This window comes from Juglans microcarpa x Juglans regia, chromosome 7D (assembly GCF_004785595.1).
Source record: "Juglans microcarpa x Juglans regia isolate MS1-56 chromosome 7D, Jm3101_v1.0, whole genome shotgun sequence".
Lineage (NCBI taxonomy): Eukaryota > Viridiplantae > Streptophyta > Magnoliopsida > Fagales > Juglandaceae > Juglans > Juglans microcarpa x Juglans regia.
The window spans coordinates 2,874,080-2,892,879 of record NC_054606.1 but is presented as its reverse complement, the minus strand read 5'-3'; the positions used below and the strand labels follow the sequence as shown (position 1 = coordinate 2,892,879).

Genomic DNA, 18,800 nt, shown 5'->3' with positions numbered 1-18,800 from the left:
AAAAATCAGCATGCATTTGCAACAACAGGTAATGAATCAAGGGAAATATTCTACCTCACATAAAAAATAATTTTATAAATTAATATAATTTGATGTGATTTATCAAATTATATAATTATTTTTATTATAAAATAGATTTAACTGATCAAATCAAATCATATTAATTTATGAGATTATTTTTATATAATTCATTTATAGATATAATAGTAATTATGATCTAAAATGAATCGAATCCCTCATCTATAGCTTAATTGCAAATTTATAAAAATAAAAATAAAAATTGAATTTAATTTGGCGAGAAGAATAAATTATTGTACAAGTGTAAGTTAATGATTCACGAAAAAAGTTAGGTATAAATTATTGGCTAATAAATATGTAGACCACAATTTGATGGCTACTAAAGGGTGTCAAAGGCAGGAACAAATTTCACGTTATCAAAACTATCCTGAATTGGGAAAAAAGAAAAAGAAAAGCAAAACTACTATTTTCATTTATTGGATTATAATTTATAATTATAGCTGTCTTATAACATGCACGTTTTTGTTTGTATATAATATTTTGTAATTTTTAACACTTTTCTTGATCGATTAATTAAACAAAAAAAATAATAATATTACCTTTTTGTTTTAATTTCTTTTCTGTCATTCTCTATCACGCAAATTAATATAATAAAATCACCTCACAATCACGATTTTGATAGATCCATGTTACCAAGTTCTTCTATAAAGATCCAATTAAATCCCACTGGTGCCCATCGATGTGTTGCTTTTCCCATTTAGTTCATAACAATGACAGCTGAAAGAGACTCGATCGATGCTTCCAAAGACACCGCAATTGTGAGATTGCATGCGTTCAAACTCGAGTTGATGTGGCAAACAGTGGAAGATGCCAACTAGTTTGACATGGATTTCACTGAGACGGTAAATATTGAGAACCTTAAAGATGTCGAACTACGAATAAAGATGTTTCCAAATGTTGGGTCTTTGGACAAAAGTAACGTCGTTTTATTCAATTTTATTTTATCTCATCGTTATAAATTTTTTAAATTTCATACAAAATATAATAAATAATTTAATTTTTTTAAATTCTAAAATAATAATAATATTAAAAAATAATATTCTAACAATATTTTATTTAATTCAACTAAATCCATCTCGTCTCACTATCTAAACGAGTCCCAAGAGAAATGGAGAAAACAAAAAATAAAAACAAAACAAAAAGGAAAAAAATGTAGAATATGGTCCAAATTCTTAGTAAATTTAACTAGAGATTTTAAGTCTGACAACCTAGCTTCTCATTGAATATTCCTAAAAAAAAAAAAAAAGCATCCTGCTTTTGACATACCTTGCATTTGCAAGTAAACTTTATTCTGAGGAATTCCATTTGGGAGGAGACTTTACCCTCAACTCATCCTGGGATCGGCCCACACACTTGGACTGATTATCAGACAAAATACAAATTAATTCTAATAATTATATAATTATTGTGTGTATATGGCTAGATGTCTCAAACATGAATATTAATGAAGTGAAGAACATGGTAACTGAGCCACGCAAACTTGAATTTACAATGTATTCACTCGCATACTCAAAGATCTGTATAGGAAGCCACTTCTATGTAGTTTTCACTGATATTTGGGCCTTCCTAACTATCAGCGGCAGAAGTCTGTTGTTGAGGAGCTCGAGAAGTGAAACCAGCAAACCAAGCCACCCTCATGAGCTGCACACCTAGAATCAGCACCCACCAGCATACCAACCCCCGGATCACATGCATAATCCATGCTGGCGCACTGAGTTCAGCCCCAAGCTTCAACCCCCTCATCAGCTGCAGTACACGGTAAGCCTCATACACAACAGGGGTCACCAGCCAAACGGGTGACTGCCAATGCCATGTGAGCATCTCAGTCAAAATTTGTACGAACAGAAGCAGAAAGTAGGGACCCAATAGAACAGCAGATGTGATGAAAGATGGTTGCGGTTGAAGGAAGGATAGTTGCGGTTGAAGGAAACCCTTTTGGGATCCATATAGCATCATCAATGGAATAATAAATCCTGTTACAGTAGCAACCATGTTCCAAAATTGGTATGTAAAAGGAGCTTTACTTTTGCTCGCCTGTGTTGGTTGCTTTGGACGGGCACAGGAATCAGCCATGAGGAGAAAAAGGGTTGCGCCAAGATTGAAAATGCAATCAAGTCCGATCAATGAAAGCAAGCTGGCTATGTTAGGCCCAAGGAAGATGGAAGATATTGGGAGCCACAAGGTCGGAATCATGCCTGTAGCAAGTAGGAGAGAAGGGCCCAGAAGCCACATCGGCCATTTGAGGAACTGAAGCTGCACCAATGGCTGATTACTTGTGTTGGTGAGCTCTTTGGCGCTGGTTAATGCAACTTCAGCTGTGTTCTCAGAACTAAGGGTATCAAATATGTTGGTGGTTTTCTTCAACAAGTTGTCAGCAGCAGTCTCAGTGGGAGCATACGTGACTGGTAAAGAAGGTTCCCACGGAGTCGATTTTGTGCAGCAAACAGGGGGGTGTCTAATTCGAATTTGAGGGAAGTTGAGATGGAGCACATTTGAGGATTTAAAAAATTTAAAGCTTCCAGGATGGATGTGGGGAAAAGTAAGAGTTGACATTGTGGATTGTGGTCTGGCTAATGCTTCGATTCCTCAGTTTATGGTCCAACTTTTGCAGATTTAGCCACAACTATGCTTTCCATTCCCTGAAACATATTGAGTAGAAAAACGATGGAAAAATGAGAAATAGCAGAAATCCATTGGAAGAAGTAGGAGAGGTAAACAGAAAACGGATGTAAATAAAAAAATATTGACAAGAAATCAATTCCTTCTAAGCAGGCAAAAGCAGAAGAACATAGAATTATCTGCCTTACAAGGAGATCGATCCCCTATACAGATCCTTGCAGATTTCTCTTATTGATAAGCTACACATGCATCAAGTGGATAGTCAACTCACGAGCGCATCCTATAGTCTTGTGGGTGGAAGAAGAACAATTGGACCTAGAGCTACACACACAACAACTCCAGCATTCAAAACACAAAATATGAGTTCCTATTGGAGAATATATATTTGTCTTCCCACTGCTATCAGTAATAAAAATGCATATGTTAAGGAACTCTATTTAATTATAAGAACAGGATACTAAAACGCCTACAAAAAATAACAATCTAGAAATTATTGAAAACTTATATGACAGTTGTCAGAATGATTCTATAGTTATCGGCACAATCAAAACTTCTTCCACAAGAAATCAATTTGGAAAGGTCCATTAGAAAGAAGTTAACTCTATATGTTCTATTAACGCATAACGCATCTCAAGACCAAGCCTCTATGAAGTAAAATACATTTAGAAACCAACACAATGGAAATCTGGATCTTGTTAAGTTAAAACATGAAATACACTTACTCGTGAAGAATTAAGGCTTGAGGACAACTTCCCATAAAGCAATTTAAAACCATAAGTATGTGTGCTTAAAATATATAAGATGTGCCTCTTGACGTAAAAAAAAAAAAAAAAAATTATAGAGGATAACTCAAATTCAATAGTCTTGCCTAAATCTGTCATTTCATCAGTACAAGCACTTAACCAAGACAGCGTGCTAATGTTTCTGCACGAGTGCTTTCATGCTTTATCAGTATGTGTAAGAAAGATCTCCTTTATGCCGTCCAAAATTCATATAACTTCTCCAAAGAGGCCACAAACATGAATTATGAATAAACTAACATATCAGTGATTTATTATCATGCCTTTATCATGATAAGAGTAGTTAACCAGATCCTCAAACCGTTGGGATGTTTCCCCTTTTTTCTTATTAACCAAAGAAACAAAACTAAAATCAAGCTAAATACATAAAAGGACCAACTTTAACTCCATACTTCAGTTACTCTTTAAGACCCAGTACCCAACAATAACCACGAAACAGAGAGTTAAAAAAATACGACTCTTTTTCCTAGTTTTCCTTTTCTTTTCTGACTCAGTTCTGACCAACCAAACAGGGTATAATGAAACACAAATGAATTATGAAAAAGATAAATAGGAACACCAGTGATGGGGAAGATGAAATTAGGGCTTGGAATTTTACCTCTTCCAGAAAAGCCTATCCGAGACTCCGCCAATTAATCGAGGAAATCAATCAGCTCGTGATGGACGTTCTCGTTTGTCCAACGTTACAGAGCTGAATCTTGGAGAAGATCTTGGGCCCAGTTTTACATTGGGCCTGTCTATGTTATGGGTTGGGCTACAAAGTGGATCGATCTTTGCAAATTGGTGACTGTTTTTTAATCAAGTAATGTTATGAGATCTCAATAGATAAGTTTCTACACTTTGTAAGGATGTAACAAATAATTTTTTTTACACTTTTAAAAGTGGGGTATACTTTTATAAAGACATTTACAATACTTATTTATTTAAAATTTATACAAATTATTTCTCTTTTTAAAATCTCAAATATGATGACGAGTAATGATAGAATGTTTTCAATGTATTGTGGACGATCAACACCTTTATCAAGGAGGTGTCGCCTAGGTTGGGAGACTTCTCCTCCACTTCCATGATGCTTCCTTTGTTTTTATTTAAGAGTCAATTTTTTGAGTTTTTAAATTGATTTTCTAAAAGAATATTTTTAATTAATAATTTTTGAGAAATGACGCACGTATAATCTTTACTACAATCATGATTTAAATTGAGGATATTTTTATAAATGTATATTATTTTTATAATTAGTTTATAAAAATATCATTAATTTAAAACAATGTACAGCAAGATTATAGGTGTATCGTTTTCTTTTTTAATTGTTTGTTATTTTTACTTTATTTTTTTATTCTATTTTCAATTGTTTAATTTTTTTTTTTATACATATGAGAATGAGATGAGATAAGATGAAAGTTGAATAAAATATTAGTAGAATAGAATTTTTTTAATATAATTTTTGTTTTGAAATTTAAAAAAGTTGAAATGTTTATTATATTTTTTGTGGGAGTTTGAAAAAGTTGTAATGATTAGATGAGATGATATAATTTATGTTGTGTAACCAAACAAGTTCTATTAGCTTTGAAATGATGATATGAGATAAGAAAGTTGTAATGTTTATTGTTTTTGAAATGTTTGGTTATGAGTGTTTTGACTCCTTCGAGTTCTAAGCACTTGAGCAGTATTATTCTTTTTATTTTTTTTATGAGATGAGATGGGATGGGATGGGATGGGATGAGAAAGTTGTAATGTTTATTGGTTTTGAAATATTTGGTTGTGTTTGACTCCTTCGAGTTCCAAGCAGTATTGCTCTTTTCCTTTTCTGTATTCTTTCTAGTATTTTGAGATGTTCTATCTTGGTATGTTGCAGTATGTTTGGTGTAAAAAAAAAAAACTACCAAAATTTTACGAACAGAAATGCATGAAATTTGTATCAGTTCTACTGTCTATACAATCCCTTCCATTTGCTTTACAGAAGAAGTCATCACTGCCCTTATCAGATTCCTTGTACAGCGCCAAAACGGGTGAACAAACGATTTATAATGCATTAGCTTGAAGATAATCGTGAAGAAAACCTGATTGTACGCCTTTTATATACAAAAACTTCCAAACTTCGAAGAAATATAATAATATAAAGCTGAGTGTAAGTCCCTAAAACCTGATCAATTCCACATGCACATTGCATCATCTTAAAACTTCTTGTCCCTTTTGTGAGATCTTGAATCACCAAGACGTTGAAACATAAGTAAATTTTCAAGTCGCTCGACAACATCTTTCATGGTAGGACGGTTCAATGGAAAGAACTCAATGCAATGCATCCCCAACTCAGTAATTGCAATACCATCTGCAGCATGATAGCCCCAGTCTTCTTGCAGGGATTTGTGGACAAGAGAACTCTGGGGCTTATATTCCATCTTAGCCCAAACATGTAGCAGGTTTTCGAGTACCCGGTCAGCTTGTTCCTGTTTATCCCATTCAGAAATTCTTTTGGCTATTAGTCCCAGGAGAATAACACCAAATGAATACACTTCACAGCTTGTTCCCCATTCACCTCCTGCCATGCACATTTGCCTTCAACTTTTGAGTTTTGAGGTACCATGATAACTACTAATTGACTAAAACTGTCAAGAAATAAATCGACACCATCATCAAGTTGATCTAAATTAACAAGATATCAAACTAAATTGAGTCAAATCATCTTTGAGATATATTCAAGAGAGAGAGGTAATTTGACACTTCTTTTTTTGGGTAAGTATTTGCCACTTGACCACAACTTTGATCTGCAGAAATTCCTAATGCAGAGGCTATTAAGATATTGTATACAGAGAGTTTTACCCCACGAATGAAACTCGGCAGTTATTTTGAAGTAAGAGAAATATGATAGATGCTGGCAGTGAATAAGCAAATTCAAAAGAAAATAGGAAAAAGACGTACCTCGTAGAGCAAAATATGGATCAATACAGCGAGTAGGTATTGTTATTTGCTTCTTTTTGGCACTCATTTCACCAATGACCCATTTGCCAATTAATCCAAAATCAATTAATTTTGGATTGAGATCCTGAAAATCAACAAAATATGAAACTTCTACCATCAAGACAAATTGCAATGCCTCAGAAACCCAGAAAAAAAAAGGGGTTCTAAAAGTACATGTTTTAAGGAAGAAGTCGAACCCAATCGAGCATTATATGAGATGCATTGATACTAAAGACCAGATACGGTTTGTCCTGTCCATGAAGAAATTTAAGGAGGCGTGCAAGTTCAAGAATAACATTCATCCTCTGTTGCCAGTTGAGATAATCTGTATATGAGTATATATCAAGCAATTAGAAAATGGTGTCTCAACAAAATATCTACAGCAGAATACGAGATTCTAAATCCCCAAACATATATTATATGATGCAGAGGAAACTTGAGCAGGATTTCAAACGATATCAATTTATGCAAAACTGAGGGTAAAACTTGGCATACACGCGAAGTTATCGTAACCTCATCTTGTGTTAGACTTGATGTAGATGTACATCACCAAGTGCAAATCCATCTTCTCATGATGGATTCACATCGCACAAACTGGTTTTGCAGAAAATACGAATTTCTTAGATACGTGTTGATGAAGTGTCCCACCCAAAAAAGTTACCAAATTTCTCATTTTTTTTCCATATAAAAAGGATTAAAATTAAATTCATTTCAAGAATTCTCACTTGGAGGAGCAAAAATACGCAGGTTCGATTGGGTGTACCTTTGACCATTAGGTTATGCAGTGTATCTCGTGGACTGATATCATAAACAACACCCTTTACTTCATCACAGCAATAACCAATCAGTTTTGCCAAGCTGGGATGACTATTCATTGCAGGATTTGTTAAAAATTCTACTTCTTCCTGCAACACAAACCGAATACAAAACTATGAACAGCCTGCAAAGTCAAGAAGAGGAAGTGAGAGAGAGAACCAGCCAAATCAAGAACTTACTTTGACCGTCAAGCACTCATCATATGCGAGGGGCGTGGATTCGGATTTCCTATCCCACGTCTTTACCGTCACATCTCGGGCTTCTTCTCCATTCATGCCTCCTTTAATCTTTCCTGAATATAATTTTCCAAACTGGATAACACCAACCAGGTTCTTCTCGTTGAAATTATTGGTGAAAGCTTTCAAGTCCTCCGATGTGAACACTTGTAGCTTTGTTGAATCCATCTTATTGCCACAAAGCTCTCCACATGAAAGATCTTCGAACAACAACTCAGAACTAAACAAATATACGAGGAGAGAAAAAAGAATTACATATAGCAGAGGTATTTGATAATCATAGGATATAGAAGAAGCATGTCAATCTCTGAAAGCTGTGCCTATAGTCGTATTAGCGAGAGTAGAGATTTTCAAAGATTTTAGCATAATACGAAACGGTATTTTGGGGCGACATCTTGCAAAGTCAAATTGCACATAAAGAACCTCTGCAATCACGGCTTGAGATGTGAGAGACCATGTGAAGCAGAGCAGAAACCGAAAAATGGAGAAGTTAGATGCAACTTAAGGAACGACCACCCTTTCGGCCTTGAATTCAATTAAGTATTACTTGGAATATTAAATATTATCCACGTTCCATCCTCAAACGTCAACGACAGAGTAATATATTAACCCCCAAGTCTTTTTCACCTTCTTTCCCACGAGAAGTCAGTTGTCACTTGCAATATTCTACGATTCTGAGCATTGTAGCCACCCTTGACTGTGCCAATCCTACATTAAAAATCTTCTAGTTGACTAACTCCCACAATTTTGTAGTTGACTAATTCCGAGCTTTATCGTTGCTGCAGATATGGGAATTCTTCATGCGCGTTGGGTTCTTGGATAAGAAATAAAAAGGCAAGTCACCTATGGCCAAAAAATTACATGCAAAAAATAAACAAGCATAGGCTTAAGCCCTACTGTATGACAATCTGAAGATGCAGAATGAATAACCAGTATTCTTTTTTGCAAAAGACATAACCATAATCATATGTAACTCTCCAAGATTACATTGCAGTCAAATGGCTGCATTGAACATGGAACAATTAACAAGCCTTTGTCGTACAAGATTGGCCGTAAGTGATGTCAACGGATTTTTTTAGGGTCACAACTCATAGCTAATAATCTTTCTGATTAAGTATTTGCTCTGGATGACTGGATAATAATGAAAGTGTATATTATTCCTCAGCTATGGGGAGAAAATCTAACACAGTACGCTTCCGAGATATATTCTAAATTACATACCAACGCCATCAGAACAATTTCTGAACTTGATGTACCGAACACTTGGCATCTTTACCAATCCATTTACTATCCAAAAGGACATTTACTAATCCCTACTACAGCATGTATCCCCAGAAACAAAGTTTTTTTTTTTTTTTCTCTCCTAAGCCCCAAAAACACACTAGGAAGTATGAAGTTATTAGCCAACAACGTGTTACACACACACACACACACACATAACTGTTGTAGTTTGATAGATTTCATCCCTTATTAGATAATGGGAATAGGAGAGATGAGTTGGATTGACTGAGTGAGGTCGGAGTCCGGCAAGTTCAGAGGAGGCAGAGAGAAGTGACCATAAGTAGAGCTTCCTCTTCTGATGTCTTGCATTGTCTGCAAGGCTGCAACAGTGTTCCTGAAAATTCCTTCTTCAGCAACTGTTATGGCTTGTTTTGGTTGTCTAGTTTTCTTTCCATCCTCAGCTGGGAATACTGCTTCTATGGTGCTTTCGCATTCCTTCACCAGTTTCGAAATAAGATCTGTTGTGAAAAATGGCTGCTGCAATACCTTCTGAATGAATGGCAAACGCAAAAGGCCTCCTGTTCGCTTGTCATACTTCTTTAAGATCTTGGCCAGCCCTACAAAACACAAACTTTTATTATTAATTGCAATTCTGGTTCTGAGTTTAAGCTCTCTCATTAACAACACTTTTTAGTGGGTGCCAGACCTTTGAATTTTTTATTACTTGTTCAAGCTTCTGAAAATGTTGATAACATAAAAGAAAGAACCGATCAAAAAAGGGATGGCTTTCTTTGTTCAAAATTTGTTCCAAAAAATAATGGAAGAGAGCTTAATTAGCCTGATTTGATCAGTACCTGTGTAATTGACATTGCTGTAGTTTACTAAAAGCACCATTTCACCGTGAAAATCAACGATATCTTTCCTGATTTTTGCCATCACATCTTTATAATTTGCCTCTGAAGGCTGACTCCCATTCTGTCCCCATATATCAACCACCCTCTGGATCCTCTGTTGCAACTCCTGAATTCGTAAACACATTGATCAAATTCATTCGACTCCTTTTTTACTTTTCTAGCGTGAGGATTAAACTATATTTTTCCATTTGAGTGTGAATACAAACACAAGCAAGATAAAGAAGTTCTGGCCCCTGATATATGGAGCTCATTCTAAAATCCCTATAAGTAATTTACCTAAAACCGATTAATAGATGTCGGAAATATGTTTACGAAAAGAGAAATGTCTTGGACAAAAAGGAATTTCTTAAAAATGTCTGTAATTTGATATAGTACGTCATATTGTAAAGTATATCTAACGTATCATATAAAATCAGGTTAATTTGTGAGTTTATGTTTATGAAATATCTTCGCGCCCAAAGTACTTCTTGAATGAAAAAAAGTATTTCATATTTCAATATGGGTTATATAAATTTCTTATTATAATATGTTCTCTCACATTCCAATTCATTTTAGGTTCTCGGTTTTTTTTTTTTTTTTTTGGGTAAATAAATGATTAATATTGGACACAACATCATATTTTTTTTTCCTTTCACCAAGTTTTTTTTACTCAAATCAAACGGTATTTCTCTCCTTTCTTACAAACTCGTCATGCATTTTCATTAGCTCTATCAAATTTCTCAACGCTATCATACATGCAAACATTTTTATTTAAAAAATTTGCAAATGGGTTATTGAGTCAATATGCTTATGCGAAAACGACAAGCAATCAAAGAAAATCTTCCGCTTGAGTAATAAATCGACATTATCATTAGCTCCGTCGAGTTTCCACATAGTACTTGTGCATAATTCCAAATTCCTCATTACCCTATATACCATATCGAATCATAGCATGTAAATCCTACCTTTACATATATATGCTCCTACATGAAGAGAAATAAATAAAGAAAAGAGGAAAGCTTATTCCTTTGTCCACCGTATTTTATTTTTTAAGAAAGTATCCAAATTCTCTACGAAACACTTTTGGTTCCACATGATATGTATATCGATCACACACAAATCCATTATCCTTTAGCATAAAGAGTTGCGATTGATTTAAGCCAAGCTCATTAGGAGGTATACGAATCACTCTATCTACTATTAACAACTTATTACCTATATTTCCACGTTTAATTTATTTCCAAATAACTTTTTAATTCCACATTATCTTCATTCCAATTATTCCCTAATCTCGAATTTGTTCCAGTTCAATGCATAAGTAGTTCTAGGACATCTATTAGAAGCTGGAAAAAATATATACTTGGAAAAGTTTTCCAAGTAATTAACTTCGCTGGCCATCTGAACGACGACCAGTGTCATTTTCCCATCATCCAATCACGGGATAAGAAACTGGGTCTCGTCTCGGCCGGGGATCCACGTTAATCGTGCACTAAACTTCTCAATAACTGACCCGTGACGCTTACATTCCTACCACCCAACAGTGTCCAACCGAGTCAATCACGAGTTTATATGAGTTGACCCGGCCAAATCTTTTCAAAAAATATAACAAAGAAAAACAACATTAAAAAAAAAAAAGACAGATAGTGAAAACGAAAGTACGCCGCTGAAGCTCGGTTTAGGTTTGCTTCCATTCATTCAAACAAAACTAGTTTGGTCGTTTTTTAGTTCTGAACCCAGATTGCTTGCTGAGGAAGAAAACACGTTACCTTATGCCGGATAACGAAATCCTCTTCCTGCTCCATGAAGAACGCGTTGAACTTCTCGATCTCATTGTTCAGCAAGTACACAAACTCCTTTTCGGCCTTTCCGTACTCTAGCGACCCATTCGACTGCGTCGGAGACGAAGATATCTGCCGAACAAGCTGCTTCAACTCCTTGTACGACAGGAACTTGTCCCGCCACCCCGGCAACGTTTGTTGCATTTGTTGTTTCAGCCGTTTCCCAAACTTCATGGGTAACTCAAAATCTTTGTAAACTGAAATAATAATAAATAAACAAGGCCCGAGATCAACAATGGGGTTCTAGAGAGCGCGCGATGAGGTGAGGAGAAGAAGAAAAAGAAAGGGAGGATTTTTATTACAGATGATTTGTAGAATATTATGGGAGCATATGCTTGTCGTGATGAAGTGGCGGTTAGAAAAGGTATAAACGAGTCGTTGAAGTAAGAAAATTCTGGGGCATATTCGGTTGCTATTTGGTCATACTTAAGACCACAGTTTTGAGAGTGATAGAGAGACAGAGGACTTTTCTTGTGCGGAATTATATGCCATGGATGATTTAGTAGGTAAATTAATTGGGATTGGGTGGAGGTTGGTCTAGTCTGACATGGCGGTGAGCTCGAGAGTCGATTGGAGTGGGGCCGTACAGTGGGGTGGGGGCCTAGTGGTGTGAATTGTCACTTTGATGGGTGGGTGAGAGGATGGCTGTGATTGGAGAACTGTAGTGTAGCAAACAGAGATGTGGGAACTGGGAAGAGGATGATTCGAAGGAATCTACCAAGACTCGCCGATGGCAATGGAAAAGTAGTGATATTTAATTCGTTTGGAAACTAAACTAAATTAAACTCAATTCATTACAGTTTATTATTATAATTTTTTTAAATTTTAAGATAAAATATAATAAACAATTCAATTTTTTAAAATTTTAAAATAATAATAATATTAAAAAATAATATTCTAACAATATTTTATCATCTCAACTCAACTCAGTTCAACATCCAAACACATTCTCATGGACGTAAATTTGAATCGAAAAATTGAAAAATCGGACCGGATCAGTTGGACCCATTTTGAACCGGTCCAGTCTAGAACCGGTTCTTGTAACCATAAAATCGGTTGGTCCCAATCCGGTCTCGATTTTATGGTTTTCCAGACCGGACCGGCTCGAGTGGGAAAAAGAAAATATAAAAATTAATATTTTATATATATAAGTTTTATATAAAATTAATATTACTCAAAATATTTTTTATATATAAGTTTTATATATAATATATAATTATATATGAAATAATTTCATATTATAATTTATAAATTATAACATAAAATGCTTATCTTAAATATGAATATTTGTAATTTATTTGATCATATATTATTAATATAATTATATATAAGATAATATTATTATAATTTAAAAAATAAAAATTTAATCTTAAAGATGAAAATTTAATTTATCATATGCTTTAAACATAAAATATATATTTAAATTATTAACAACATTTATTTATAGCTATACTAATATATAACTAATACTAATATATTATATATAGCTAAATAATCACTATACTAAGCAATCACACATAAAATAATTATATTTACTATACTAATACTATCACTATAATACTATCAATAATATAGTTATAATAAATTAAACTTACTATAACAATTAACAAACTCACTATAGATATAGTTATACTTATAGTCTAATATAGACTATAATTATACTTATATTATATAGCTATATTAATATATAGTTGTACTAATAGTTTAATATTAATACTATTATATAGTCAAACTAATACTAATAGTTTAATATAGACTATAGTTATATATTATTATAGTCTAATATATTATATAGTTATAATAATATATAACTAATAGTAATAGTCTAATATAGACTATAGTTATACTTATACTAATATAGTTATACTAAATCACTATAACTAATACTAGTATATAGCTATACTAATAGTCTAATATTAATACTATTATATAGTTCAATATATTATATAGCTATATTAATATATAACTAATAGTAATAGTCTAATATAGACTATAGTTATACTAATATAGTTATACTAAATCATTATAACTAATACTAATATATAGCTATACTAATAGTCTAATATTAATACTATTATATAGTCCAATATATTATATAGTTATACTAATATATAACTAATACTAATAGTCTAATATAGACTATAGTTATAGTTATACTAATATAGTTATACTAAATCATTATAACTAATACTAATATATAACTAATACTAATATATAGCTATACTAATAATCTAATATTAATACTATTATATAGTCTAATATATTATATAACTATAACTAATATTAATATATATACAAATACTAATAGTCTAATATAGACTATAGTTATACTTATACTAATATAGTTATACTAAATCACTATAACTAATACTATAGTATTAGATATAATCACTACAACAATTTTTTAAGAGGTTAAATCACTATAACAAATACTAATATATAGTTATTCTAATCACTATAACTAATACTAATATATATACTAATACTAATAGTCTAATATAGACAAGAGTTATAGTTATACTAATATAGTTATATTAAATCGCTATAACTAATACTAATATATATACTAATACTAATAGTCTAATATAGACTATAATTATAGTTATGCTAATATAGTTATACTAAATCACTATAACTAATACTAATATATAGCTATACTAATAGCCTAATATTAATATTATTATATAGCTCAATATATTATATAGCTATAACTAATACTAATATATATACTAATAGTCTAATATAGACTATAGTTATAGTTATACTAATATAGTTATACTAAATCACTATAACTAATACTAATATATAACTATACTAATAGTCTAATATTAATATTATTATATAGTCTAATATATTATATAGCTATAACTAATACTAATATTTATTCTAATACTAATAAATATACTAATAGAGTTATACTAAATCACTATAATTAATACTAATATATAGCTATACTAATAGTTTAATATAGATTATAGTTATACTTATACAAAATTACTGATATAGTTATAGACTTATAGTATAAGAGTTTTAGTCTAATTAGACTATTAGTAATCATTTTGATATTATTACTAAACGGCGTCGTTGCACCTCCAGTCTAACAAACCCTAAGACCCGCCCCTTTCTTCCTCACTCTCTCACTCTGCCTCTCTGCATCTCTGCCCTCTCACGTGGCCACGGCCCACACCGTTGCACTGTGCACATCTTGCCATCGCCCCCTCAACCTGAGTCCCCTCCCTCTTGTCACTTGTCATCGCCCCTCAGAAACATAGACCTGCTCTCTCGCCGTTGCACCTCCCCTCACGGCCTCACCTCTCGAGCCGTTCCCGTCGCACACACAGCCACTCGGCCCCTCTCTCAACGCTACGCTGCGCTGCCCTCTCTGTCTCTCACAATCTCACGCAGCCGGCAGCCCCTCTCTCACTTCTCTCTGTCTTCAACGTTAATTTTTCTTGGAACAATCTCGGATGTGTATATCATTTTTAATCTACGTTGGTTTAATTGTTATGGGAACTTTTTTGTTTCAAAGGTTTATTGGTTAAATGGAAACTTTAGACATCTTTGAGAATTTTCGTCTAGGTGTTGCTCTTTGGACATAATTCCTATATAATTTTGTGCATCTTCCTTTGAGGTCGGGATTGTTTAGACATATGCTCCCAGTTGTTAAAAGAAAGCAGAATAGAGAAACTATTTTACTTTGGGTTGTCGATTTCAAACACAACTAAGAAAGTCTAATACATCCAAGTTGAGTGAGACTCTTACGTCTGCAGTGATATGGTTGGGTTGCGGACTTCCTAGTTTTTTTTTAAGGACCACGTTAGCCTAAAGCTCTGTTTGTTATGTTTGATTAAGCATTTGAGTTGAATGAAAACTGTTAAGTGGCTTTGCTCCATTGCCTTCAATCCCATATCTCTTGTATGACTTACAAAGATGAAATCTCCCATTTCTACTAAGTCAAAAATGAAAAATAAAACATCTATTGAATTGTAAAAAAAACCTACCTACCAGTTGGATGCCCTATTGAAAGATTTATTTGCTCTCATACATATATGGATTCAAGATATTAAAAGAAGAAGAAGAAGGAAAAAAAAAACAGTTAAAATCATCTCCTTGAGGATCTTTATTTGTTTAATGTCAATAGTAAAGATCATTATTTTTTGTAAACTTACTAAACATATTATATTATTTTCCAGTAATTTGTTTTATAAATTTTTTAAAAGTTTCGTGTTTCTTAAATTTACTATTATTATTCATTTCTTAAATCATTTTTTTATAAATTTACCAAACATATCATTTTTTCAAAAGGTTTATGCAAATGTGGAGTCAAAGAGCAGCCTTTTACCTCTTAAGATAGGATACATTCCCAAACATTGTATTGGGCTCTAATCCATAAACAGTACTGTTCCCCGAGAGCACCTGCTTTCATATATAGTGACGAATCTGATCTGTAATAATATTCTAGCAAGATATCCTTTTGATGCAGTTTTAGATTCCATGCATTTGTCTTCAACTATTGGTCTCTCTCTCACACATATATTTGTTCCAAGTTCCAGATTGCTAGCTACTTTCAATGCTTATCTCTCTCACAAATCTCATGCATTCACTAAATTAAAACTGAAAAACTGGACTGAACCGGTAAAACTGGATATAGTGGTTTAGGGTGTAACAAATGTGTAATCGGTTTTTAAAAATGCAAAATCGGTACATATCGGTTCGATTCTAAATTTTATCTAAAACCGAACCAGACTGGACTGGTTACACGCAAGTTGAGTATCAAACCAAATAAGGGAATATGTGTTTTTTGAACTCCTAGGAAATGTTCTAGATTGTAGCATGGGTTCGGGTAGTTTTCACTCTTCAATTAAGGCCTCTTGCTCACAATCAAAGAGAATCTTTTGAATCAAATGTTATAAGTTCTAATTTCTAAATGAGAGAATTAGATTTGAATTTTCGCAATTCTTGTATAAAAAATAAAAAGAGGTTAAGATTATAAAAATGATGTCTTGTCTATATCATTTTTTTAAGATTTTAACCCCAGTTCGTCCCACCCTGCCTGGATGCGGGACATCTAGCCCCCCTAGTGGAGCGGGGAGGGTCCAATCCCGTTTTGTATTTTTCCCTTCTCACACTTATATATTTTATTATATAAATGAATATATTTATACTACACATATTTATTTATATTTATTATTTTTACATATACATTAAATATAAATTTTACTTAATATTTTTATAAGTTGTAGTATAGTAGGGTGACCATTTTATAGATTGACAAGGTAATACAAGAGTCTCACATTGCTTAAGTGTGATATTTGTATTGTGAAGATGATCTATAAAAGGGTCTTACCCTTTAATACACTATAATTTATACAAAATATGTACTAACAAATTTAAAAACTATATAGTTTTAAAATTATAGTCATATTTACAAATTGGGTCTAAAAATATATTTTTTTATCATTTTTTAGATCCAAAAATAATTTTTAAGTCTAATAAATTATAGTTCATTATTAAAATGTGCAGAGTCAGGGAGGGGGCGCCCCCGGTAGCATTAACAAGAAAATTCACACTTTGTTTTACTCAGTAGAGATGTTTGGTGTCTTCGTGGAATATTATTCACGTGACTTAGAAAGGAGGACGATGATAAACGAGATTAGGGGATGTGTGATTTTGGAGGTGCTACGAAATGCCCTTAGTCATTCTTTGGCTGCCAAAAGGAACTTCATTCAAATATGTGATTTGATTTTAGTATCAAGTAAATGATAGATATAAAACAACAGGCCTTCGTGGTTGAATGGTTGAGATGAATGCCCTTTTGTACCGAATATTGGAATCAATAAAGGGGATTCTGATTACATCATTAATTAGGCTTCAAGAAGTTGTCTTCTTGAATTTGAAAATTTGATAAACTTGCTGTTAGAAATATTAGATGATATTAGAATATATAGCATAATTGATATTACCTTATCAAAAATATCTTAGATCTAATACAGTTATTCTAAGAATTTTTTATCATTGTTATTTATTCAAAATTTTCACGTTGATAATAGAGTGTGCTACATGATAATACTAAATTATATAAAATGACTATAAAATGAATTATAATTTATAAAGAATTGTAAGTACATGTTATAAGTAGAAGTTTTTGATAATATATTATAGATTTTAGTACTTTCTTTTTATGCTTCCTCATGAGTCGTGACCCTAACAATTTAGGGCTCGTTTGTTTTCAGAGATGAGATGAGATGAGATGAGATTAAAATTAAAAAGTTAAATAAAATATTGTTAGAATATATTTTTTAATATTATTTTTGTTTTGAAATTTGAAAAAGTTGAATTGTTTATTTTATTTTGTGTAGGAATTTAAAAAAATTATAATGATAAAATGAGATGAAATAAGATGAGATGAGATGTTTCTTGAAAATAAATGAGGCCTTAGATGCTCAGTTCTTCTGCAGGCAGTCAAGTTGGTGCACATCTTGTGCACCCCTGCTGACATGGCAGGGTATTTTTGTAAAATTAGATAAAATGCAAAACAAGCTAAATGTAACTTGAGGGAGAAGACGTCTGGGACTGAAGTTTGCTTTCCCACTCACGAACCAGCTTGTTCTGACGATCAAGTTCTGAGTATCTTGTTCCGACGACTTCCTGGAACGTCTCCGCACGTCTCTCTCACCCCTGATAATGATTTCTTGCTCCTTCATTGCGAAAATACAGTGTTGCGAAACCAAAATACCAACCTTGAATAGCCGTAGTCTGCCTCTCTGCTGCATCCACTCTCTAACAATAAGAGAAAGGGTCTTTTTTTTTTTTTTTTTTTTTCCACTTACGAGTTGGGAAGATGCGAACTACCCTGGTTGGTTGGTAGATTGATTGAGAGAGAGATATTAGAATCTTGGTGAATCTGAATTTTTCTCTTTTGTGGTCCCTTGCCATGTGATTCCTGAGGTTTTAAAGTTATTAGCTTCCCACAGGGCCACAATTCCAATTTTTTTCCTTTTGCTACTTTGGCAGGCTGCAAATTTTCTACTTTAGCTACTTAATTAGTAATTGATCGATTCTAATAATTTTAGTTTTGTGTAGGACTTTTTTTTTGGGATAAAGGTTTTAGGTAATTATGCATTCAACTTTTGCTCACAGACAGAGAACAAGAAAGGGTGAAACTATTAATGAATGGATTATTAACTTGTTTCTATTTCTCTTTTAAATTGTCTATTTATTTTCTTTTCTTGTTGCCCCCTTCTTTTTCCCCTCCATTCTCCTATTTTCAAAAGATATTAGGGTCGAATTCAAAAGATATTAACATCCACAAAGAAAGACATCTTTTTTTGCCAACAACAT

The 18,800-nt window shown here is 32.9% G+C and overlaps 3 protein-coding genes across 6 annotated transcripts; all 3 read right to left on the bottom strand.

Moving 5' to 3' along the window:
• Positions 1–1,459: 1,459 nt before the first annotated feature.
• On the bottom strand, positions 1,460–4,263 carry LOC121238567. Of its 4 annotated transcripts, none has more exons than XM_041135491.1 (3): positions 4,096–4,204; positions 2,886–3,018; positions 1,460–2,717 (listed from the first exon to the last, which is right to left on the bottom strand). In XM_041135491.1, exon 3 carries the CDS (start codon positions 2,629–2,631, stop codon positions 1,645–1,647), a length of 987 nt encoding a protein of 328 aa, XP_040991425.1. In that variant the 5' UTR covers positions 2,632–2,717; positions 2,886–3,018; positions 4,096–4,204; the 3' UTR covers positions 1,460–1,644. The 4 variants fall into 4 exon arrangements, with proteins under 4 accessions (XP_040991425.1, XP_040991427.1, XP_040991426.1 ...); XM_041135493.1 differs by having other exon boundaries at positions 2,969–3,018; positions 4,096–4,188; XM_041135492.1 differs by lacking the exon at positions 2,886–3,018 and having other exon boundaries at positions 4,096–4,263.
• A 1,242-nt stretch (positions 4,264–5,505) lies between these two features.
• LOC121238566 (probable serine/threonine-protein kinase PBL12) lies at positions 5,506–8,218 on the bottom strand. The gene is made up of 6 exons (XM_041135490.1): positions 8,055–8,218; positions 7,451–7,727; positions 7,219–7,360; positions 6,653–6,780; positions 6,417–6,540; positions 5,506–6,036 (listed from the first exon to the last, which is right to left on the bottom strand). The coding sequence occupies exons 2-6, from the start codon at positions 7,673–7,675 to the stop codon at positions 5,672–5,674; spliced, it is 984 nt and encodes a 327-aa protein (XP_040991424.1). The 5' UTR covers positions 7,676–7,727; positions 8,055–8,218; the 3' UTR covers positions 5,506–5,671.
• A 423-nt stretch (positions 8,219–8,641) lies between these two features.
• LOC121238565 (SPX domain-containing protein 3-like) lies at positions 8,642–11,828 on the bottom strand. The gene is made up of 3 exons (XM_041135489.1): positions 11,388–11,828; positions 9,583–9,748; positions 8,642–9,345 (listed from the first exon to the last, which is right to left on the bottom strand). The coding sequence occupies exons 1-3, from the start codon at positions 11,631–11,633 to the stop codon at positions 8,978–8,980; spliced, it is 780 nt and encodes a 259-aa protein (XP_040991423.1). The 5' UTR covers positions 11,634–11,828; the 3' UTR covers positions 8,642–8,977.
• Positions 11,829–18,800: the final 6,972 nt, after the last annotated feature.

Bases quoted from the DNA above. Each gene is read 5' to 3' on its own strand.
- LOC121238565 (XM_041135489.1), bottom strand. From the start codon at position 11,633: ATGAAGTTTGGGAAACGGCTGAAACAACAAATGCAACAAACGTTGCCG. The intron at 9,749-11,387 runs GTAACGTGTTTT...TTACGAATTCAG, and splicing joins ATTTCGTTATCCGGCATAAG to GAGTTGCAACAGAGGATCCA. The intron at 9,346-9,582 runs GTACTGATCAAA...TGTGTTTTGTAG, and splicing joins CAGCAATGTCAATTACACAG to GGCTGGCCAAGATCTTAAAG.
- LOC121238566 (XM_041135490.1), bottom strand. From the start codon at position 7,675: ATGGATTCAACAAAGCTACAAGTGTTCACATCGGAGGACTTGAAAGCT. The intron at 7,361-7,450 runs GTAAGTTCTTGA...TTTGTGTTGCAG, and splicing joins ATGAGTGCTTGACGGTCAAA to GAAGAAGTAGAATTTTTAAC. The intron at 6,781-7,218 runs GTACACCCAATC...ACTCATATACAG, and splicing joins GCATAACCTAATGGTCAAAG to ATTATCTCAACTGGCAACAG.
- LOC121238567 (XM_041135492.1), bottom strand. From the start codon at position 2,631: ATGTCAACTCTTACTTTTCCCCACATCCATCCTGGAAGCTTTAAATTT.